Here is a 23,010-nt window from a genome sequence, read left to right on the forward strand (position 1 = left end):
TGCTGGCAGTCTTCTAGAACACACGCAGGGACAAGATTTGCACACGTTTTTGAGGACTATGGGTTCATGGGACAATGTTGATTTAGTGGCAGTTCACAACAATCATTACATTTGTTTGGTGGCAGTTTTCAAGAGTAAATTGTGGGATATGTTTCCCTTCATTTCCACACAAATATATGCTTGTGTCACTCATACTCATACGTTGCCATCTATAGAAGAATACACAGGCCAACAAGGGAACTTTTGATCTTTGGGATATCAGTCAACTACAGTTGTCTATTACCACTTGTGAAATTTGAATTTCATTGGGATTCTCATCTCATGCCACTTGTTGATGCATTTTTCATTGGGATTTCCTCCCAAATTTGTATAAAGAGACGCATTGGACTCTCATTTTAGGAATTGAAAACGAGCTATTGTGCTTGGGGAATCACTGCTCTTATGTACACTTATTGTTGACACCTAATCATAGGGATTGAGTGAACAACTGTAATTAGTGTAAATAAATAATAGAGAAAATGGAGAGTCATCGGGGGATGAACTGAACAGTCACTCTCTCTTGTATATAATAATGAACAACCTGAATGAATAATACGATTACATTTGAGGAGTTACCTCCTGGTCTGACATGGTATCAGAGCCAGCGCCATTTTTGGCTTCCTTCTTTGCTTTGTAACTCCCTTTTGCCTATGTTTTGCCTATTTTGCAGAACTGACCTCTTGCAGGTTTTCCCCTCTCTCGCAATTGCTGCACCTCTTTGGCAACTGCTGCAGATGTTTGGCTAGTTATGTGAGGCAACTTCTCCACAAGCGCAGTTGAGGTATCACTCCCACACCTGCATGCATGCTACCTACCGATATACCTCTCATGGTTTCATCACTCTCTTGGTTTCATAGTGTTAAACACGGGTGCGATGAATGAAATTCTCTTATGACTGTGTATCGATGTTCTGGACCCTAATCGAGTATTTTTCTCTGTTCATACATTTTAGTTATAAATCATACTGAGTTTAAGCGCTAAACCTTTCCTTAAGTGCCTTTATTAAAAGTATGAATTAAGCACGTGGGTGGTATTGATAAGTGGGAAGAGGTATCTCACATGCCCTAAAGTCTATAAACGATACTCCTAAGATTCACCCAATTAACCTTAGCGGGCGACACGTAGTACGGGAAAACCACTTTTCTCGCGCGCTCTCGACCTGATATCGATCGTGCAAGATTTCACTCGAGATTGTGCGACAACCGTTCGATTGGACGTGTCACATCGACGGTGGAGATCGTCTGGGTTAGTTGGTGAGCGGACGATGCGATATTCGTTGGATCTGGAGAAGTGAGATCAACAACACAGATTGAAGCGCTTGATAAAAGGAGAAAGTCAACGAGGGACCGGCAGTGATTGGTCAGATAAGTGGGACCCTCAAGGAGAAAATCCACGCATAGAACTGGATTTAAGCGCAGTTGATTGGTTACAAAGTTAACCAGTTGTTGAATTACATACTACCACCTCATTTTCATCAACCTCCCGCGTCATTTTTTTACCAAGCAGAAGAGTGATTTTTTTTACATAGTAAATTTTTTTAAAATTTACTCATTGATATTTGTTGTGGGAGTGATTCTCAATGGGAAGGAGAACTATCCTGAGTGGTCTTGGAACATCAAACACACTCTCATTTATAATGAGTTGTGGAAAGGAGTGTGTGTTGGAAAAGGAGACAGAGCCAGAACAACCTACCTCAGACAAGGAATTCGTCATTTGGGAAAATAAGAACAAAAAGGCTTATGCATTGATTGCATCATCAGTAAATGAAGAGGTGGGTCGCCATATTTCGCCATTTTCAAATGCTTTGGAAGCCTTACAAAAACTGAAGGGACTCTATGACTCACACTCTGCACTTGAAGTTGTTTAACTCATGATTAAATTGTTCACTCTTGAATTACAAAATAATGATCCTCTTGCTCTTGCATCAGAAGTAAAATCTATTATGCATGATATCGAAGTCACTAATGTTGAACTAGACATTCCTTTGATAACTTTTCTCAAGGCACTTTATTCCACTTACTCAAATTATCTTGAGTCATCGCAAGCAAATGGAAACCTCAAAGATATTACTTTTGACTCCCTTGTGAAAATATTTGCTAAAAGAGAGAAAGCTTTTGGGAAGAAGACAACGCCTCAGTCTTCTGAAGAGGCTGTGTGCCTTGCACATAGAGAGAAGAATCTTGCTCAAGATTCTTCGATAGGAAGAGGTGGTCGAAGAGGAAGAGGAAGAAATTTTAGAGGCAGGGGGGGCAAACATTCTCAAGGAGAAAAGTCAGATTTGGATTGCATACGCTGCAAAAGAGATGGATCACATGATGCATCCACATGCAAGTTGCCTTGGGACAGAATTGAGCATGAAAGAAACCAACCCAAAGGTAAAACTAATGACAAAGAGAAAGGTATAGCACCTGAATCCGATCACTATGTTGTGGCACACTGTAATATTGGAGTAAATGAAGACTTATTTAATGCTTCACTTGCTTCTTGGAAAAATGATTGGTTGCTTGATTCGGGAGCAACTTGCCACATGACTTTTAGAAGAGATTTTTTTGAAGAATTTACTGACAATGTTGATGGAGTAGTATACTTTGCAGACAAATCAAAACTCAAGCCATCAGGGCTTGGTACAATCAGGCTTAAATTGCCTGGTCTTCCAGACTTTCTTCTACATCATGTTTTATATCTCCCACAGTTGAGGAGAAACTTGTTGTCCTTGGTCCACATTCGCCAGCAAGGACACTCCATTCATATGTTTGATGGCAAGCTTGAGGTGAGAAAAGCATCAGACCACTCACTTGTCATGACGAGGATAGAAGAAGAAAGGCTTCTCAAGCTGCAGGGTACCTTTGCTCATGCACAAAATTTCTCATACAATTCTCATTATGAAGAAGGTACATTTCCATCAAGTTTATTATGGCATGCTAGATTTGGACACTTGAAGTATGACAACCTCTGCTTGTTGAAGAAAAATGGTGTTATTGGTTTGCCTACAATTCCTAGGAAACTTAAGCAATGTGATGCGTGCATTCTAGGAAAGCATAGCAAACAGTCTTTTCATGATTCACATTCCAGAGCACATAGAAAACTTGAACTCATTCATTCAGATTTATGTGGTTCAATGCCTGTTCCTTCTACAAATGGAAATAAATATATGATGACATTTATTGATGACTACACCAAAATGTGTTGGGTTTATTTATTGAAGAACAAATCTGATGCTTTTCAAACATTCAAGAACTGTCATACATGGATTGAAAATGATGCACAATCTCATATTGGCTCTATTCACACTGATAATGGAAAAGAATACGCTTCAAATGAATTTGAAAACTATCTTCGCCAACATGGGATCAAACATCAAACAACCGTGTCTTATAATCCCCAGCAGAACGGAGTAGATGAAAGAATGAATAGGACAATCTTAAATATGGTATGCTCCATGATGTTTTTCAAAAATGATGTTTTGGGCCGATGCAGTTCTATGTGTTGTATCTGTAAAGAATAGATGTCCATTTAATGTTATTAGAAACAGGACTCCTTATGAAATGTGGTATGGGCACATTCCTTCGGTAAAGCATCTCAGGGTCTTTGGTTCCACATGTTATGCCTTGATACCAAAGGTACATAGAAACAAACTTGGTGCAAGAAGTCGTAAGTGTATCTTCCTGGGGTATTCAAACCAGTGTTGAAAATATCGCCGATATTTCGGCGAAAATCGTAAATATCGCGAGATTTTGACCAAAACGATATTTCGGCGATAATTTCTCGCGATTTTTTCCAGTTTTTAATTTCGCGCGATATATCCGAAATCTCGGCGATTTTTTGATAAATATCGCGCGACGACCCTAAAAATCGTCGGCAGCATTTATAAATTGGGGTTTTAATGTTTAATGAACCATTTCTGTTTCGACCTGGAGACGCTGCGGACTGCGGAGGGTTTTGGCTGCGGAGGGTTCCAAATTCCAGGTATGCGTGCAGCTACGTATTCCCCATTGCCCAACCGTTAAACTTAAAATTTAATACGTTGGCTGCGCAGTGCGGAGGGTTTCCGTTTAATATTTGACGGTTGACCATAATGCCCAGCGTATAACTATATACAGTTACACAATGCTCAACATATATACATAAAACTTTCATGAGACATTACCTATCATTCTTATCTTTTATATGCTGCAGTTGGAGAAATGCGATAGTTGCAGAATTCCGATTTGCTCATGGCAGTGTAAACATTTTGGAAATTTTCCTTGCTGGTTCATTTATGTATAGATGTTCAATAGTTAGCGAGTTTGACAGTTAGTATTTTGTAGCTTGGTTAGTCATCAGTTAAGCAACTGTAAACAGTTACGAACAATCGGCTTTCAGTAATGTTTAAAGTTATATATAGTTCAAACTTCTAACTATTCTTGCTGCTGTGATGAACTTGCTGTAGAAGTGATAATGATTTGCTTTTGTTCTTGATGCACTGATAGTTTGTCCTTTCACTGCTTCATTACTTGAGTTCTTCTTTAGTCTTCACTGTTTACTGATTGTGCCTTGCTTCCTTTGATAATGTGTCCACCCTGTCTTTAATGGTGTGGCTATATACTGAAATGAAGACAGTCCTGTAGGTCTCATTGCTTGATGGGTTGTAGTTGTTGGGGAAAATTCATTGCTTAGAGAGACAGTAGATATTGTAGGTGATGAGAATGTTCTTCTCTTGAAGAGTGCTTATACCTGCATTGTGCAATAGAGAATATTCCCAAGCGAATCCCAATTCCCAAAATAAAAGAAAATCACCCTTGACTACATGCAATTAGGCTTATGACAAAATTCTTAAACAAATTGGGCCTATATGTGACTTTACTTATGCCTAATACAAATCCAAAATGCAGATGCGAGTTATAAATTATCTGACCTGTGGATGCATCTCCATGTGATCTCTTCTACCTGCAACAAAGGACACAAGACAAATCCAAAATAATATATATATATATATGCCAAATAAGGCTTACCTTGATGAAAAACAATCTTATGCCTGAAGAGATGAAATGTTGTTGATAACGCTGGAGTAATATTGACAGATCCTCAAAACAAATGTGCCTTTATTGTTTGAGATTCGTTGAAGTAAACTGCTCCAGGATGTCACAGTCCAGGATATTGTCAACTGAAGGTAAATGATCAATTCTTAAATCTGGAACAACAAGATTCGAAATACTTCAAGGTAGAGCTCGGCCTTTTGGATAGACCAATTAGGTGTGTGTATCTTGATTAATCCAGTTGCTTGAGGGATCAATGATAGGACTGTGTGGAGACTTAGTGTGACGGATTGATCACTTGCGACTTTCTTCTCAAGCTACAGAACACTCAACTATATAACTGCTTATTAGCCCAAAGTTTATACATGGTACAATTGGGACAGCAAAAGCCCTTCTCTCTGTGTATCACAGTTCACTTGGGTTTGAATTGTAGCAATATGTAAATAGAGTTAAAAAGAGAACAACATTCATTGAAGGGAAAGTACATTAGATCAAAAAATTTAATCAATTGGGATATATCTTTAGCTCTCAACCACATACAACAAACTTACATACCTGTTGTATAGACTCTAGAGTCCAAACAGTTCTCTGAATTTGATAATGTGCTACCAAATTACCAATAGTGTTCTCCCTATTTATGGATGCGAAAGAAAATAAAATCTGAGTCCAGCCACCTATTTCTACTCATTAATACAGAGATATACACTTATTGGCCCAAAATTTATGTTGATTTCTTTTCTTTGTCCATGGTCTTGTTTGTCAAATTGATTCAACTGTGTTGAAAATATTGGATGCAACTATTATTGTAAGACATATCCATTGTGCCAACTTCGCTAAAATACTTTTCCCAAAATTTGATAGGAGTTATGGTGCCCTGCTACTTTACAGTCCACTAAAAATGAGAAAGGACAAAGGGGAATTCCTATATAGGTTTACTTGCCAATGGGATGTTGATTTAGTAGTGAGAAAACAATAGTTGGTTATGTCATAAGCCATACACCAAGTCTCCTATCGAGGGAAAGTCCTCCCATCATCGACTATGTAATTAGGATTGGATGAAACTGCCAAGTGACTTTGATGGAACAACTCCCCCTAATTTCTTTTAGATCTTAGATAAATATAAGTTTTTAAGTTTTTGATTGCTGTCAGAGCTTTTCTTCATAATTTTATAAATTTATATATTAAAAAAACAAGGGTTATATATTACTTAATAAGTTATTAAGTTACTAATTCCAAATTTGTTTTGGTGCTGTAGGTTTCCTTTTGAGTTAGCGGCTAACAGCAATACAAAAATACAAATATGCCAAAAAACTTGGACCCATTTTGGGAGTATGGGATCCCTGATGGTGGGACAAATCGTGCATATCTTTCATGCAAATTGTGTGGGGACAAGATGACAGGTGGGGTTACACGACTGAAATACCATCTTGCTAGACTCCCTGGACATGATGTTGGCATTTGTAGAGTTTCTAGTCCGGAGCTTATACGAAAAGCTCTTGAGGCAATTGAAGAAAAGGACAGAAAGAAGGAAGAGGTGGAAAGAAACAAAGCTGAACGTGCAGGTAGATCCCTTGGGATATCTTCTCATGATTTTGATGTTCAGGGTAGTGGCCCTACTGGCGCTAGTGGGAGGGGCTCCACAACTGGCACACCATCACATGCTAGTGTGAATGCGAGGTCATCATTTTTTGTTCCACGAACAGGAGCTGGAGCACAACCTGGCATAAAATCGCTTGTCAAAAAAAAGGAGAAGGAAGAAGCAGATAGAGTCATGGGGAGGTGTATTTATTGGAGCGACTTACCTCTCAGCATCACAAAAACCAATCCATTTTGGCAACCAATGTGTGATGCTATTGCTGTTGTGGGCCCAGGGTACAAAAGTGCCACATATGAGGAGTTGCGGGGGCCAATTCTTCAAGCAGAAAAAGAGGACATCAACTCTAGATTGGCGGAGTTGAAACAGACATGGGAAGTCACTGGATGCACAGTGATGTCTGATGGTTGGACAGATAGGAAGGGTAGGACCCTTCTAAATTTCTTGGTACATTGTCCTAAAGGTACCATGTTTATTAAATCGTTGGATGCATCAGAACATATCAAAGATGCAGCAACGATATGTGAGTTGTTAGATGGGTTCATTCAGGAGATTGGTGTGCAGAATGTGGTGCAAGTCGTAACAGACAATGCAGCTAATTATGTGTCTGCCGGCAGAATGCTTATGGAGAGGCATCCCACATTGTTCTGGACTCCATGTGCAGCGCATTGTCTTGATTTGTTGCTTGAGGATATGGGGAAACTCTCCTTCATCAAGGAGGCAGTTCATATGGCTAGGAGCATCCCCAAGTTTATTTATAACCATGCTATTGTTCTTAGCCTTATGAGGAGGTTCACAGGAAACAAGGAGTTGCGGCGTCCTGCCATCACACGTTTTGCCACAACCTTTATTACTCTTCAGTCTTTGCTTCGATGTCAGTACGAGTTGAAGCAAATGTTTGTCTCTAATGATTGGCGTGGTTGTAGATACAGCAGGAGACCTGATGGGAAAGCCATTGAAAAAATGGTGTACTCTGAGACATTTTGGCGTGGAGTAGAAGAAGCATGTGCAGTTAGCGAACCTATAGTAAAGGTTCTTAGATTGGTGGATGGAGAGAAGCCTGCAATGCCTTATTTGTATGAGGCCATGGATAGGGCCAAGGAGGCCATTCGTTCCTATTATGCAGACAAGGGTTCTGCTGGCCTTAATAGGCAGATGATGTTATGGGATGTGATCGATAGTCGGTGGACAGGGATGCTTCATCGACCCATTCATGCAGCAGCACTCTTCCTCAACCCTGCATTTGCATACAAATGCAATTTTCGTTTTGATGGCGAGGTGATTGAAGGGCTCCATTCCTGTATTGAGAGGATGGTACCTGATTCTGAGGTTCGTCTCAAAATCAACCGCGAGATACATAATTATCAGGATTGTGTTGGCCTATTTGGCTTTCATAATGCCATTAAGGAAAGGGCCCTCTTCATGCCACGTAAGTGACAATTCATCACTCATTAGAAATTATAAATTTGAATTTAATTATGTTTTAACTTTTAAGTTTTTGAATTTTTTATTTCATTATTTTGTTGTAGATCTTTGGTGGCGAAGCTATGGTGCAAGGGTACCAAATTTGCAAAATTTGGCTATGCGAATCTTGAGTCAAACATGTAGCTCTTCAGGGTGTGAGCGCAATTGGAGTGTATTTGAGAAAATACACGCCAAAAAGCGCAACAGGTATAACTTTGAACTCAAGCCTTCAGTTGAGCAATTACACTTATTGTAATTTTTAATTTTTAATTTATGACCTTCAAGTGTCAAGACTCAAGAGTCAAGAGTCAAGACTCATTACTTTTTTTGACACTCTTACAGGTTGGAGTTCGCACGCCTCAACGATTTGGTGTATGTGCATTACAACATCCGACTTCGAGTGAGGCAAATAGAATCACCAATGGATCCAGATGCCATTTCCTTAGACAATATTGATGTATTGTCTCCGTGGAGGGTGGAGTCTCAGGAGCCCATATTGGAGGAGTCACCTTCATGGTTGGAGGAGCCAGTGGCAGATGATCCATTAGAGCAGGGGCAGCAAGAGGAGGACTCGGAGTCAGAGGAGCAGCAGCACTTAGAGGAGGAGCAGGAGGAGCTGGAGGAGGACACTGCGGGAGCATCAGCATCAACACCATCTGCTATAGATATAGGAGAGCATAGCTCCATGCCTATCACTCATTATTTGACATTAGGTGCAGAGGCAGTGTCAGGGCCTTCTACTACTAGGGGCAGGCCTGACAAACAGCCCATCATGTTTTCCCGTAAAAGGGGGAGAGGGCAGTAGATAGATAGCTGCTAGTTTTATTTGTTATGCTACATGTAACTCATGATGATGAGATACTTTTATTATTATATGTGATGTTATTTTGTATTGGTTCTCCACATTTGAGTCCTTGAATGGACAATTATCAGGGATTAGCACGATTTGGTATCGCCTTTGATATATCATTTCTATTTGACATCATATATATCAGTGTTTTCTTCATATTTATGTGCCAATGTGTTTATTAACTTTATTTCATGTTGTTATTGCTTTATATGTTTAAAAATCTGAAAAAAATGAATATAGTATGCATTTTTTATGCTTGCTTTTGTTGTTTAAATTCTGAACATGAAGATGTTGCTTTAAAAATTAAAATAGTTTCTTGAGTGTTTGTTGGGCACTGTATAGTTATACTCATTTAATGCCAATTTTTTGTTTTTTTTGTGCCCTAGGTTTGAATTAGTTCACTACAAGTACAAATGTCAAATATGCCAAAAGCTTTGGACCCATTTTGGGAGTATGGGGAGGCTGTTGGTGGGGCAAATCAGGCACTTATATCATGCAACTTGTGTGGGACCAAGATGTCAGGAGGGATTACACGATTGAAATACCATCTGGCTAAACTCTCTGCATATGATGCACCAGATGTGATGCCTTGTATGGTTTCTAGTGCAGAGGTTATACAAAAAGCTCGTGAAGCAATTGCTGAACAAGACAGAAAGAAAGCTGCTAGGGAGAGGCCAATGGTCTCAGATAGATAGCTGCTAGTTTTATTTGTTTTGCAACTTTTGCTACATATAAGTTTATAACTGATGATGATGAAATACTTTTAAACTTTTATATATGTGATGTTGTTTTGTTTGAGTCCTTGATTGGACAATTATCACTATCAGGGATCAGTAGGATATGTGATGTTATTTTAATTTTTGTTTGAGTCCTTGATTGGACAATTATCAATTTATCACTATCAGGGATCAGCAGGATTTGGTATCGCCTTTGAAGTTTGATGTATCATTTCTATTTGACATCATATATATCAGTGTTTTCTTCATATTTATGTGCCAATGTGTTTATTTCATGTTGTTATTGCTTTATATGTTTAGAAATCTGAAAAAAAATGAATATATTATGCATTTTTTATGCTTGCCGATATTTGCCGATATTTTGCCGATATTTTCGCCGATATTTCCGATAAGATATTTTCCGGACCCTCGCCGATATTTTCCCGATACCGATATTATCAACACTGATTCAAACACCTCCAAAGCATACCGTCTCTATGATGAAGTCAATAAAAAGTTTGTTGTATCTAGAGATGTAACCTTTCTTGAATCATCCAAAACTGACAATGTTGTTGAGCGACAACTTGATTGCTTGGATAGATTCGTAAATACAAAATCAATTCAAGAATTTGATAATCAAATTCCACATCTTGAAGGGGGGATTCCTATACTAAATCAACCTGTGGAATCTTCTTCTGAAGCACTCTCTCCCTCGCATGAAACTCGATGATACTTTGAGTGATGTGATTGACAGAATTGGGAGACTCAATCTTGATTCAGTCCCAACTTAATCAACGGAGCAGCCTGGACCATCTTAGAAAGGTCCCCAAAGTGGTTGACAAAGACACTTGAAAGTGTTCATCTTGATGAGGTTGGAAAGGCAGGAACTAGAAATTCAACCCAGAAAAATGGAGGTGATGAAGATGACTCTGATTCACCTATTGATATGGATGTTTCTTATGATTGTGAATTGAATTTGTCTACAGATTTTGAACCAACTTCCTTCAAAGAAGCTGCTTCTCATGATGAATGGAAAGAAGTAATGCAAAAGGAGTATGATGCCTTGATAAAGAATGGTGCTTGGAAGCTGGTTGATCCTCCATTGGGAACCAAACCAATTGGTTGCAAGTGGGTCTACAAGAACAAGTATAAAGCTGATGGCTCACTTGACAAGCACAAATCCATGCTTGTGGCAAAAGGTTTTGCACAGAAGGAAGGAGTCGATTATGAGGAGACTTTTGCCCCCACAACAAAATGGGCTACCATCTGAACACTCTTTGCCCTAGCAGCTCAGAACGATTGGAAAGTCCATCAAATGGATGTAAAAATTGCTTTCTGGAATGGAGATCTAAAAGAGAATGTTTTTATGTCCCAGCCTGAAGGATTTGCTGTAAAAGGACATGAACATAAAGTATGCAAACTTGTGAAATCCTTATATGGCCTCAAACAAGCAATGCGAGCTTGGTATGAAAAACAAACTGAGCATCTTCTGAAACTCAATTTCAAACATTATGATCTTGATGATGCAACTTTGTTTGTCAAGAAGGTTGGCAAAACAATTGTATATCTTGTGGTATATGTAGATGATCTTTTGATGACAGGGAACAATGAGAGCTACATCGCATCCATAAAGAAGAAATTGAGGAAAGGTTTTGAAATGACTAATTTGGGCTATGTTCATTACTATCTTGGTATTGAAGTAACTCAACATCCGAAGTCCATATTCCTTTCTCAAAAGAAGTACATTGGAGATCTGTTGAATAGGTTTGGCATGATTGAATGCAATCCTCTGACTACTCCAATGGAACAAAACTTAAAGCTCACATCCATTGAAAGAAAAGAATTTGAGGATGCAACAAAGTATAGACAACTTGTAGGAAGTCTCAACCAATGTTGTTAAAAGCGCGAGCGGGATTAAATCGGCGCCGGGAATGAAGCGGAAAAAATCGGAAAAAGCGGGAAAAAAGCGGAAAAAAGCGGGAAAAAGCGTTTGGTACAAAAATATTCATTTTTTTTCAATTTTCATTATAAATCGCGCTGCCAAGGACCCCCGAGCTTTTTTACGAAAAAAACGTGCTTTTTTCGAAAAAAACACGCTTTTTTCAAAAAAGCGCGCTTTTTTTCTCTCGAAAAAAGCGGTAAAAAAATTTTTAGGCGCTTTTTTCCCATAAAAAGCGCGATTAAATTGGCTTAGGGAAAAAAGCGCGATTTAATCGCGCTTTTAACAACACTGGTCTCAACTACCTGACTACTACCAGACCAGACATTTCATTTGCTGTTGGAATCCTCTCCAGGTTTATGCAAAAGCCTTGTGAGGGACATTGGTCTGCTGCAAAAAGAGTTCTAAAGTACTTGAAGGGAACTCAAGACTTTGGAATCAAGTATACATAGGTGGGCAACTTCAGCTTGATTTGATACTCTGATTCAGATTTCGATGGAGACAGAAATCAGGGTATCTACTTCGGGTTATGCTATGAGTCTTGGATCAAGAGCTGTCTTGTTATGAAACCAGCTCAAGAAAAGATAGAAAAGATAGATCAATGCCTTAGAATTCAGCCTCTTCGAGGGGGCAACCTCCTTTACATTACATAAATGAACAATTCTTGGATGATACAAATGACAAAACCTCCTTTCTATATATAGGAGTCTAGGGAGTCACAATATAATCCAGCCGACCTAACAATAATAATATAAAGCCACAAAAATAACAATAGAGGGATTCTATGGGGCACAGAAATAACAATATGGGGGTAATAGGGGCACAACAATATAAATAAGGGGTATAACTACAATAGTAATGGGGTAATCACTAGTATTATAGGGACCCAACATGCCCCTCTCCTTCAAAAAAGTGTTGTCCTCAACGCTTGAGTAGTTCTGGATACTTCTGCATAAAATTCTCATCCTCCCATGTGGAATCTTCAGCGGATAAGTTCTTCCACTTGATAAGATACTCTGAAATTGATCGATTTCGTAGCTGTCAAGTTCTTGTTTCTGTGATTGCTTCCGGTTCCAATATAATTTTTCCTTCCTCGTCAAGTTCTGGCAATATTGTTTGAATTGGGAGCTTGTCACCTATAACCTTCTTTAAACATGAAACATGGAAAACTGGGTGCAATCGAGAAGCTGCAGGAAGCTCCAATTTGTATGCCATAGTACCAATCTTTTGCAACACCTTGTACGGACCATAATACTTTGGTGATAATTTATTATCCTTCTTAGCTTGCTTTAGCGACATTTGCTTATATGGTTGTAGCCGTAGGAATACCCAATCACCTACATCAAAACTTCTTTCACTGCGATGTTGATCTGCCTGTTGTTTCATTCTATTTTGTGCCAACACGAGGTTATCCTTTAAGAGTTGGAGGACTTGTTGTTGATGTTCGATGTGAAGTTCCACTGCCTGAACCTTAGAATTTTCTCTTCAATATGATGTGATGGATGGTGGTTGATACCCATAAAGTGCCATAAATGGGGTCATTTTTGTTGCTGTATGGAAGGAAGTGTTATACCACCATTCAGCCAGAGGCAACCATTTGACCCATTGTGTCTGTTTATCAGATACAAAGCAACGAAGATATTCTTCCAAACATTTGTTTACTATCTCAGTTTTCCCATCAGATTGAGGATGATAAGATGACCTATGAGCTAACTGAGTACCAAGACAAGAAAATAATTCTGTCCAAAAATTTCCAGTGAAAATGGGATCTCTGTCACTTACAATAATCTTTGGGTTTCCATGTAGCTTTTGAATTGTTTCCATAAATGCAGTAGAAACTGTACTGGCTTTAAATGGATGTGATAATGCACAAAAGTGTGCATACTTGGTAAGTCTGTCAACTACCACCATGATGACACTCTTTCCCTCAGACTTGGGTAAACCTGTGATAAAATCCATTGAAACCTCCTCCCAACGTTGGCTTGGAATGGATAAAGGTTGTAATAGACCCAGTGTCTTAATTGTTTCAACTTTATTTTGCTGGCAAACCAAACATTCCGCCACAAACTTTTGAATATCTGATTTAAGGCCATCCCAAAAAAATTCCTTCTTAACCCTGTGGTAAGTTTTTAAAAATCCTGAGTGCCCTCCTAAGGGAGAAGTGTGCAATTCCATAAGAATCTTTTGTTTTAGCTGGGAATTCTTATAGAGGTATAAGCGATCTTTGTACCATAACGAATCATTTTGCCAGCTAAATGTATCAGAAATACTAGAATCTTGTTTGTAGCTTACGAATAAGTGCCCACACTTCTTCGTCATTCTTCCGTTCCTCCCTTGCTTCGTTTATCCAATCTGGTTGGATAATAGAAATGGCACACAACAATGCTTCCACATCCTCATCCTTTCTTGAGAGTGCATCTGCCACCACATTTTGCTTCCCTTTTTTGTAGATGATTTCAAAGTCATAACCCAACATCTTTGTGACCCACTTTTGTTGCTCTTCAGAGGATAATCTTTGTTCTAAAAAGTATTTAGGGCTATCATGATCCGTTTTTACCTTGAAGTGTCTTCCCATTAGGTAGGGTCGCCATTTCTTAAGTGCATGGAGTATTGCCAACATTTCCTTCTCATAAATAGCTTTGCTTAAAAACTTTCCCTTGATTGGACGACTTTCAAAAGCAATGGGTCTTTCATCTTGCATTAGAACAGCACCAATTCCATTTCCTGAAGCATCACATTCCACAATAAAGGTTTTTGTGAAGTCCGGTGTAGCTAAGACCGGTGCTTGGCACATTGCCTCTTTAAGATGTTCAAAGGCCTTTGTTGCTTCCGGAGTCCATGAAAATGAATCTTTCTTCAATAATGTTGTTAGAGGTGCTGCTATTCTCCCATAATTCTTAACAAACTTGCGATAATACCCTGTCAACCCAAGAAATCCTCGCAGATGCTTTATGGATGTGGGGATTTTCCATTCCTTAATGGCTTTAATTTTGCTAGGGTCTACCTTAACTCCTTCATGAGATACAATATGACCCAAATATTCCACCTCCTGGACTCCAAAGAAACATTTGGATCTTTTTGCATATAATTGTTTCTCCTCCAATAGTTGTAGCACCCTGTCAACATGTTCAACATGATCCTTCCAAGACTTGTTGTAGATTAGTATATCATCAAAAAATACTAACACAAATTTTCTAAGGAATGGTTTGAAAATTGAATTCATCAAACCTTGAAATGTTGAAGGTGCATTGGTAAGGCCAAAAGGCATGACCAAAAATTCATAATGACCCTCATGAGTTCTAAATGCCGTTTTCAGAATGTCTTCAATCTTCATTCTGATTTGATGATATCCCGAACGAAGATCCAACTTGGTGAAGTAAATTGATCCATGCAATTCATCCAGTAATTCATCAATAACAGGAATGGGGAACTTATCTTTAATAGTGAGCTTGTTGAGCTCCCTATAATCCGGACACATGCGCCATGATCCATCCTTCTTGTGCACCAATACTACTGGAGCTGAGAAAGAACTTTGACTCGGTTGAATTATACCAGCCTCTAGCATTTCTGCAACCATACGTTCAATTTCACTTTTTTGGACATAGGGATATCTGTACGGCCTGATGTTTGGAGGAACACTTCCTGGAATCAGATGAATAGCATGATCATGATCACGCATAGGTGGGAGACCCTTGGGAGTCTCAAATACCTTGGAATGATTGTCCAGGACTTTTTGGAGATCTGGAGAAATAGATGATTCCAATGTGGAAACATCTAGCGAGCATAATTGTGCAATTACACCTCTTTGCTCCTTTTTTAGAAGCTTTGTCATACCATGAGAGCTGATTATCTTTCCTGGTTTCCCTGCAATACCCCTTAATTCAACTTCCTTTCCTTCCGTAGAAAATTTGATGAAAAGTTCTTGAAAATTAAAAGCTATTGTACCCAAGGATTGTAGCCATTGGACTCCTAGTACAACATCCGCACCTCCCATTGGAATGGAAAGCATTGGGCTAGTCAATACATATTCTCCCATGGATAGCTTGATATTATGGCACTTTCCAGAGCAATTTATTGGTCCTCCATTTGCAATCATCACTTGACACTCTGGTGCTGGATATAGGAAGCAATTCAATTCTTTTGCTACCCTACAATGAATAAAATTGTGGGTGCTCCTGAATCAATCAACACTATTACCTTTTTCTTCTTGATTTGTCCTTCTATCTTGATGGTTTGAGGAGTGGTAATTCCCGCCAATGCATTACAAGATATGGTCGGATTTATTTGTTCTTCATCTAGGCTTTGTTCCTGAAGTATATCTTCTTCTTTTGACCTTTCTTGCTCCTTTTCTTCTTCCTCTTCACAATCTATGTAGAATAATTTCTTCTCAGCACACTTATGACCTTTTGTGTATTTGCTATCACAACTGTAACAAAGCCCTTTTGCTCTTTTTTCTTCCAATTGTTGTGGTGTCAACCTTATAGGTTGTGGAAGACTAGGGGCAACAACACTTCCGTCTTTATAGTTGTGAGTGGTATGCTTCCTGGTTGCCATAATTTTGCTTTCCATTTTTCTTGCTAACCTGAATGCCTTCTCTAATGAATCAGGTTCCCAAAGGCGAACATCATGTTGGATATTATCCTTTAAAGACCCTATGAACACATCAATCCTATGCTCCTCTGGAATATCTTTTACCCTTATGTTTAATTTTTGGAACTCCTCAATGTGCTCCATTACTGAACCCTTTTGTTTGAGACTTATCAATTGGCTAAAAAAAGTGTTGCTTTTTGTATGTTCATAATGTGCTATCAATTCTTCCGTAAAAATTGCCCAAGTGATAAATTGTTTACGAGAGCAAAGCCATTGATACCATACAAACTGATTTGGTTCCAAATATACAGTTGCCATACGTACCTTTTGTGCGTTTTGCACATTATTGAGATCGAAGAATTGCTCCATCTGTAATATCCATGTGGCGGGATCCTTGCCATCAAACTTCCTCATATCGATTTTTGGAATATGGTGATTCTTCGATCCAACATTAGCGTCTATGGAATCATGATTAACATTTCTTTTGTTCTCATCATGAGTTTCATTTACTACCTTTTCACCATTAGTGACCCTTTCTTGTAGCAACTTCTTCAATTCTTCCATGTCTGTCTTCATATCTATCTTCAAATATGCCATGTCTCTCTTCAAATCTGTCTTCGAATCATCCATCTTAGCTTCCATTTCCTTTATCTTAGATTCCACGCCATTTATCTTAGATTCCACGCCACTTATCTTAGCTTCTGTTAGCTTTTGTGAGCGTGACATTTGTTGCACTTGTTCTTATAATTTTGATATATCATGTAGCATTTCTTCCTCTTCTTCATGGGTCATGCTAGAGCTTTCAGGTTCCTTACTAGGTTCCTTGATATATCATGTAGCATTTTCTTTCCTCGGGGCATCAGTTACCTATAATAATGCTTTACTATGCCCTTTGAATTCCGTTAAACCAAGCTTATACAAAAATTAAAAAAAAAACTACACACCTTTTTTCACTTTATAGAAGCCTGATATTGAATCTGATGTATCTCTGTAATTTCGGATCATCCAATTCTGAAATTGCTACCTGTAGTAGCCTTCTGTGTCCTCTTTCGAATGCCACAAGTCTGAGCCAAATTGGATTCTCCAAGGAAGAGTTATGTGAAATCTCCCACAGTGACTTGTTTTTAGACTGGTTTAGTAGAGCGAACTTGTACGACGTGCCACGAGTCACTGTTTCAACTTTTGAATCTGAAACACAAACAAAAGAAACTACAGTCCGTCCTCTTTCTGTACCTTCTTACGAAATTTCAATCCGATCCCCAGAGAGAAAGTTATGACGATTTTCCCCAGGTCACCTGTTTTGAATGTAATTCAGAAGTCTGCAAAAAGACCAACTTCCTCAGATCATATCTCCGCAAATATCGCGCGAAAAGCTCTGAAATTCGGACCCAAGGTTCAGCGCGATTTCTTCTCAAATGGGTTTTTTTTGCGACTTCTGAAACGTCACAGAAAAAAAGTTATAGCGAAAATGCCACGATGACCTGTTTGGAGCAGCGAAACCCTAGAATCCAAAGCTTCGATACCAAATGTTATGAAACCAGCTCAAGAAAAGATAGAAAAGATAGATCAACGCCTTAGAATTCAGCCTCTTTGAGGGGGCAACCTCCTTTACATTACATAAATGAACAATTCTTGGATGATACAAATGACAAAACCTCCTTTCTATATATAGGAGTCTAGGGAGTCACAATATAATCCAGCCGACCTAACAATAATAATATAAAGTCACAAAAATAACAATAGAGGGATTCTATGGGGCAGAGAAATAACAATATGGGGGTAATAGGGGCACATCAATATAAATAAGGGGTATAACTACAATAGTAATGGGGTAATCACTAGTATTATAGGGACCCAACATGTCTCCTGGAGATCATGCAAACAATCAGTTCCAACAGATTCCACAACAGAGGCAGAATATGTGGCAGCAGCTGAGGCAACAAAAACAATTGTGTGGCTCGGGAAAATTCTGGAAGATTTGCAGGTAAAACAAGTACAATCGAATCCACTCATGATTGATAATACCTCGGCAATAAAGTTGGCCAAGAACCCAAAGTTCCATTATCGAATGAAGCACATCAATACAAAATATCATCTCATTTGACATCATGTTGAGGCCAAAACACTCCATTTTCGCCATTGTTCCACTAATGAGCAGATTGTAGACATCTTCACCAAAGCGCTTGGAAGAGAAAAGCTTGAAAGATTCAGAACAATGCTTGGACTCACCAACATCCCTTCAGATTAAGGGGGGGAATGTTGACACCTAATCATAGGGATTGGGTGAACAACTGTAATTAGTGTAAATAAATAATAGAGAAAATGGAGAGTCATCGGGAGATGAACTGAACAATCACTCCCTCTTGTATATAATAATGAACAACCTGAATGAATAATACAATTACATTTGAGGAGTTACCTCCTGGTTTGACACTTATGTTCTATTGCAATGAAAGACTTTGGGGTTTCACATATGAGGTGTTCTTTTTATTGAGCAAGGTAATATCTTGATCATTGTGTTTCATTTTTTACTTATGCTATTTTGTTCATTGGTTTCCATTATGCTTTTAGAGATTTGTTAATGTGCATCTATTTTACATTGGCATTTGGTTTTGAGAGTTTGCTCTAGATAAAGTTTTAGTTGATTTTCCAATAAATCTCTAAGATCTCTTTATCATTGTATTTCTTTTAACCCATGTGGATCTAATGTTTATTCAAAGTTGTGTAGAGACATCTCTTGGATCAAGCCTCAAGTGTGAGGGGAAATTCTTGGAGGAATCATCCCACTCTTGAGCAAGTTCATTGAAGAACCCGCATTTGTCATCTCCCAAGGCCTCATCTTACGATTTTGTGTTGTAGGGATCCTTGGCTTTTAGCTTGTGTTTCAAAATCCAATTTCAATTAAAATCATTTGTCTCGATTTCTTGTGCTAATAACGATTTTATTTCGCTATTGAAGAGCATGTTGAAAATTAGGCAAGAATTGGAGTTTTGCTCCAATTCCTTAGTCTAAATTTTGTAGAATATTTGTAGATTATATTTGCTAACTTTCCTCTTTGTTTTACACTAAGTTTGAGTGTGGGTTTTGCAGAAAATTCAGATCTATTTATGGACTATGCTCACCTTTTGTGTTGACAGGATTGAGGAAGCTAAAGTTTGAAACTCTAACTATTTGTTGTAGGACCCCAAGAGCACTTGAGGATCAACTTTAGGGAGGCTGTGGGCAATCTTGGATAACAACAAATTAGCTTGGCCGTGGGCCTTTGTGCACTTGTAATTTTCAGATTTCAAGAGTTGTTTCTTGGCCATTGTGGTTGCCACTTCTTGGAAGGAGATCTTGGTTCCTATAGACTCCTATTTTGTAATTGTCTCTTCCATCTTTTGGGTAGCCCATTAAGGGGCCTTCTACTCATTGTAAAAAGCTAATAAAATATCTATTTTTCTTGTGGGAGCTTGGGTTTTACCAATGTTTTTAAAACCGGAACCGGTGACCAGACCGGTCCACCTAATGAACCGGTTTACCGACCGGAACCCGTCTAACCGGGACTGGTTTGGTCTAAACGAACCGGTTTTAAAAAAATATATTAAATAATTAATTTTTAATGAAACAAAACTATTTTTAAGATGTAAAACCATGATTCCAAGCCAATAGGGACAAAATATGCAAAGTTTGCTCATTTATATACCATGTAAAGGTGAATATATCAAAATGGCACCGAGTACAATACATATCATCGACAAAATTTCAAAATACATAAGAAATGAGGCTCTAAATGTCCTATAAAGTCCAAAAACAATGCTGCAAGCTATGAGGCCATTGGCCTACTACAAGTCTACAGTGTACACATGATCAATCATCAAGTCCATCACCACTACTAGACACAGGATCATCATCAGGAGCTACATAGACATCATCTGGTTCAGAGTCTGAGGATGCCTCAGCCTGATCTGCAACCTCAGTATCAATGCCACCAATGACAATAGAAGTGGACCTAATGGAAGCACGAGTTTGTCGACCTGCACGACTAGTGCCTTCCATTGGTTCCTTGCCTTCCTTGATGCCGCTACTGATCCTGGTTCTGATGCCGCCACATCATCTGCCTCATCCCCCGCTAAAGCCATGTCGATATCAAAATCAACCTCAAACACAGGATCTTCAGTCTCCTCCACCCATTCTGATGTTGGATCAATATCGTCCAACACAATGGGATCTAGATCAGGTGATTTGCTCATCATTTGGTTCCTCCTCAGTCGAAGGTTGTATTGCACAAAAACAAGATCATTTAACCGTTTTTGTTCCAAACAGTTTCTCTTCTTCGTGTGTATGCGCTCAAAAACAGACCAATTGCACTCACAACCTGAAGCACTGCAAGTTTGACTGAGGACTCTAATTGAAAACCTTTGCAATTGAGGACACTGGCCACCAAATGACTCCCACTAATGTGCTGCAAAGAAAAAGACATTAATTAGTAACTTAGTTTATAATTTGAATTGTAAAGAACGTAAACAAATTCAACTTGAAATGAAAAACAAAATGGAAATTGGAATTGCTTACTTGGTTGGTCCACATCTCTTGCCATCTTTGCCAAGTTTTTGCCAAAAGTACCACTTGCCATATTGAAAATAGTAAGCTGTCTATGTATTTCCAACTGGTCTACATGGCTAGGGACCATGCGCTCCAAGCAATCAATCAATCTAGCTCTGACCTCCCCATCATGCTGATCTCCTAGCCGATTTTTATAGTGATACCTTGGGTTCAAAAAATACTCGGCTGCATGTATAGGACGATGGAGTTGATTGTTCCATCTGTTATCAATGATCTCCCATATACGGCCATATTTAGCTAACCTGTCCTTGTAAGCTGCCCGTATCTGCTCCTTTGCCTGATCCATGGCTTCATAAATGTAGCCCATGGCCAATCTTTCCCCATCCACCAACCTTAGCACCTTAACAAGAGGCTCGGTAATTTTCACAAGCTCTACAGACCTTTGCCAAAAATAAGTGTCTAACACTTTCTTTTTGGTGTCTTTTCCATCTGGTCTACGAGCCCACCGAGATTCAGACCATTCATCAGAGGAAAACATTTTCTGCAAGTTTTTATGTTGACCATTGAGACATTGCAACGTGAGGAAGTGAGTTGCAAATCTCGTAATTGCAGGCCTAACAAGCTCTTTGCCTCCAGTGTGTTTCCTCATTAGGTTCAATACCCATGAGTGGTTGTAAATGTATTTTGTAATGCACTTGGCATGCTCTACAGTGTTTTTTACCCACTCCACTTTGCCTCAAGCATGAGGTCTATGCAATGTGCAGCACATGGAGTCCAAAATATGGTCTTATATTTGGCCTCAACCATCTTTCTAGCAAGAACATAGTTTGAGGCATTATCAGTGATGACCTGCACAACATGCTGCTCCCCAACTTCCTGAATAACGTTATCCAAAAGCTCAAATAGAAGGATTTCATCCTTTACCTTATCAGATGCGTCAACTGATTTCAAAAACATGGTTCCTTGAGGGCAAGAAACAAGGAACTTAATGATAGTGCGGTTCTTTCCATCGGACCATCCATCTGACATAATGGAACAACCTGTTTTGAGCCATGAATCTTTAAAATCAACCAAATACTCATCAATGGAAGATATCTCTTTTTGCAAAAGAGCTCCCCTCAAGTCATGCATACTAGGGCCTTTGACCTTTCCTGCAGCTATAACAGAGTCCCACATAACTTGGTAATAAGGTGAGCGAGCAGCATTAAATGGGATATCTGAATCATACCACCATCTAGCAATGTATTGGTGAAAAGTTTCTTTGCATTGTCTTTTCCAATGTTGATCCAAAGTGGGTTGAGAACTTGGCTGGGAGGAAGTGGGATTAGAAGAGGCAATGTTGGCAGAAGATGAGAAATAACTTTGGATGTTTGTTCTCTTTGTTCCTTTTGATGGTTGGCCAATAGAAGGATGAACATAGTGAAAGGGGTCATTGGTGGAAGGGATAGAAGTGGTGTCTTGAATCTCATAATCATCATACCCACTCTCTTTCATGGCTTCAAATAATTCCCTTTTCCTTGCAATGTCATCTTGGATGGCCTTCTCGCTAGCCTTATCCTCATAAAATTTTTCAAGCTTGGAAATGTATTCTGCCCTAATAGGACCTAACAGTGCATTTGGTGCATCACATGGCTTTACTTGGCCTCTTATCCCAGCCAAGTGTTGTTTCAACCTAAGAATACCCCCACCTCCAATAGATTTATGGCATAATTTGCATATCATTTTTCCATCAATTACATCACAATGAGCCCATGCACTGTCCTTTCCTTTTGGAGCCATGTTTGCTTGAAATAATAACAATTTGCAAAGAAATCTGCCATTTAAACAAAAAATTGCAGCTAAGCAAAATGGAAAACCAAAGATAAATGTAGGAAAACAAATGCACATGCAAGGCTCAAGCTACAAAATTTGATAGCATAGAGCTAGAGAGTTTATAGCATACATGATAGATCATAGAAGTGAGAAGATTATAACACATAAAAAAAAAATTCATGGACAACAGACTCAAATGAGGAATTATCAAGTGCAAATCCTTACCTGGAAATGCAAACTAGCTCCCTTAGCCTCCTCTTGAAGATGGCAACTCCACTGACAGCTACACACTATCTCCAAAATAGCTCCAACTCCAACTCCAAGATGACTACTTTAGCAAAAACTCCACACTCTCCAAGCTCACAAACAAACTCACAAACACTCACAAACACTCCAACTCAGTTGTGTGAGACAAATGAGAGTGAGAGGGGTCTCTTATAGCTTGG

At 38.9% G+C, this 23,010-nt stretch overlaps 2 protein-coding genes across 2 annotated transcripts in view; both read left to right on the plus strand.

Annotated features, from left to right (window-relative positions):
* Nucleotides 1–23,010, plus strand: part of TIC21 (translocon at inner membrane of chloroplasts 21) — a 249,121-nt gene that overhangs the window by 172,707 nt on the left and 53,404 nt on the right. The gene's annotated exons all lie outside the window — the stretch shown is intronic.
* LOC149260739 (uncharacterized) lies at nt 5,060–9,760 on the plus strand. Its single transcript, XM_089421034.1, has 3 exons — nt 5,060–8,077; nt 8,178–8,319; nt 8,455–9,760. The coding sequence occupies exons 1-3, from the start codon at nt 6,355–6,357 to the stop codon at nt 8,915–8,917; spliced, it is 2,328 nt and encodes a 775-aa protein (XP_089277160.1). The 5' UTR covers nt 5,060–6,354; the 3' UTR covers nt 8,918–9,760.

Source organism: Pinus tabuliformis, chromosome 6, assembly GCF_031772625.1.
Source record: "Pinus tabuliformis cultivar Carrire ecotype Pingquan chromosome 6, CPIR1, whole genome shotgun sequence".
Classification (NCBI taxonomy): Eukaryota; Viridiplantae; Streptophyta; class Pinopsida; order Pinales; family Pinaceae; genus Pinus; species Pinus tabuliformis.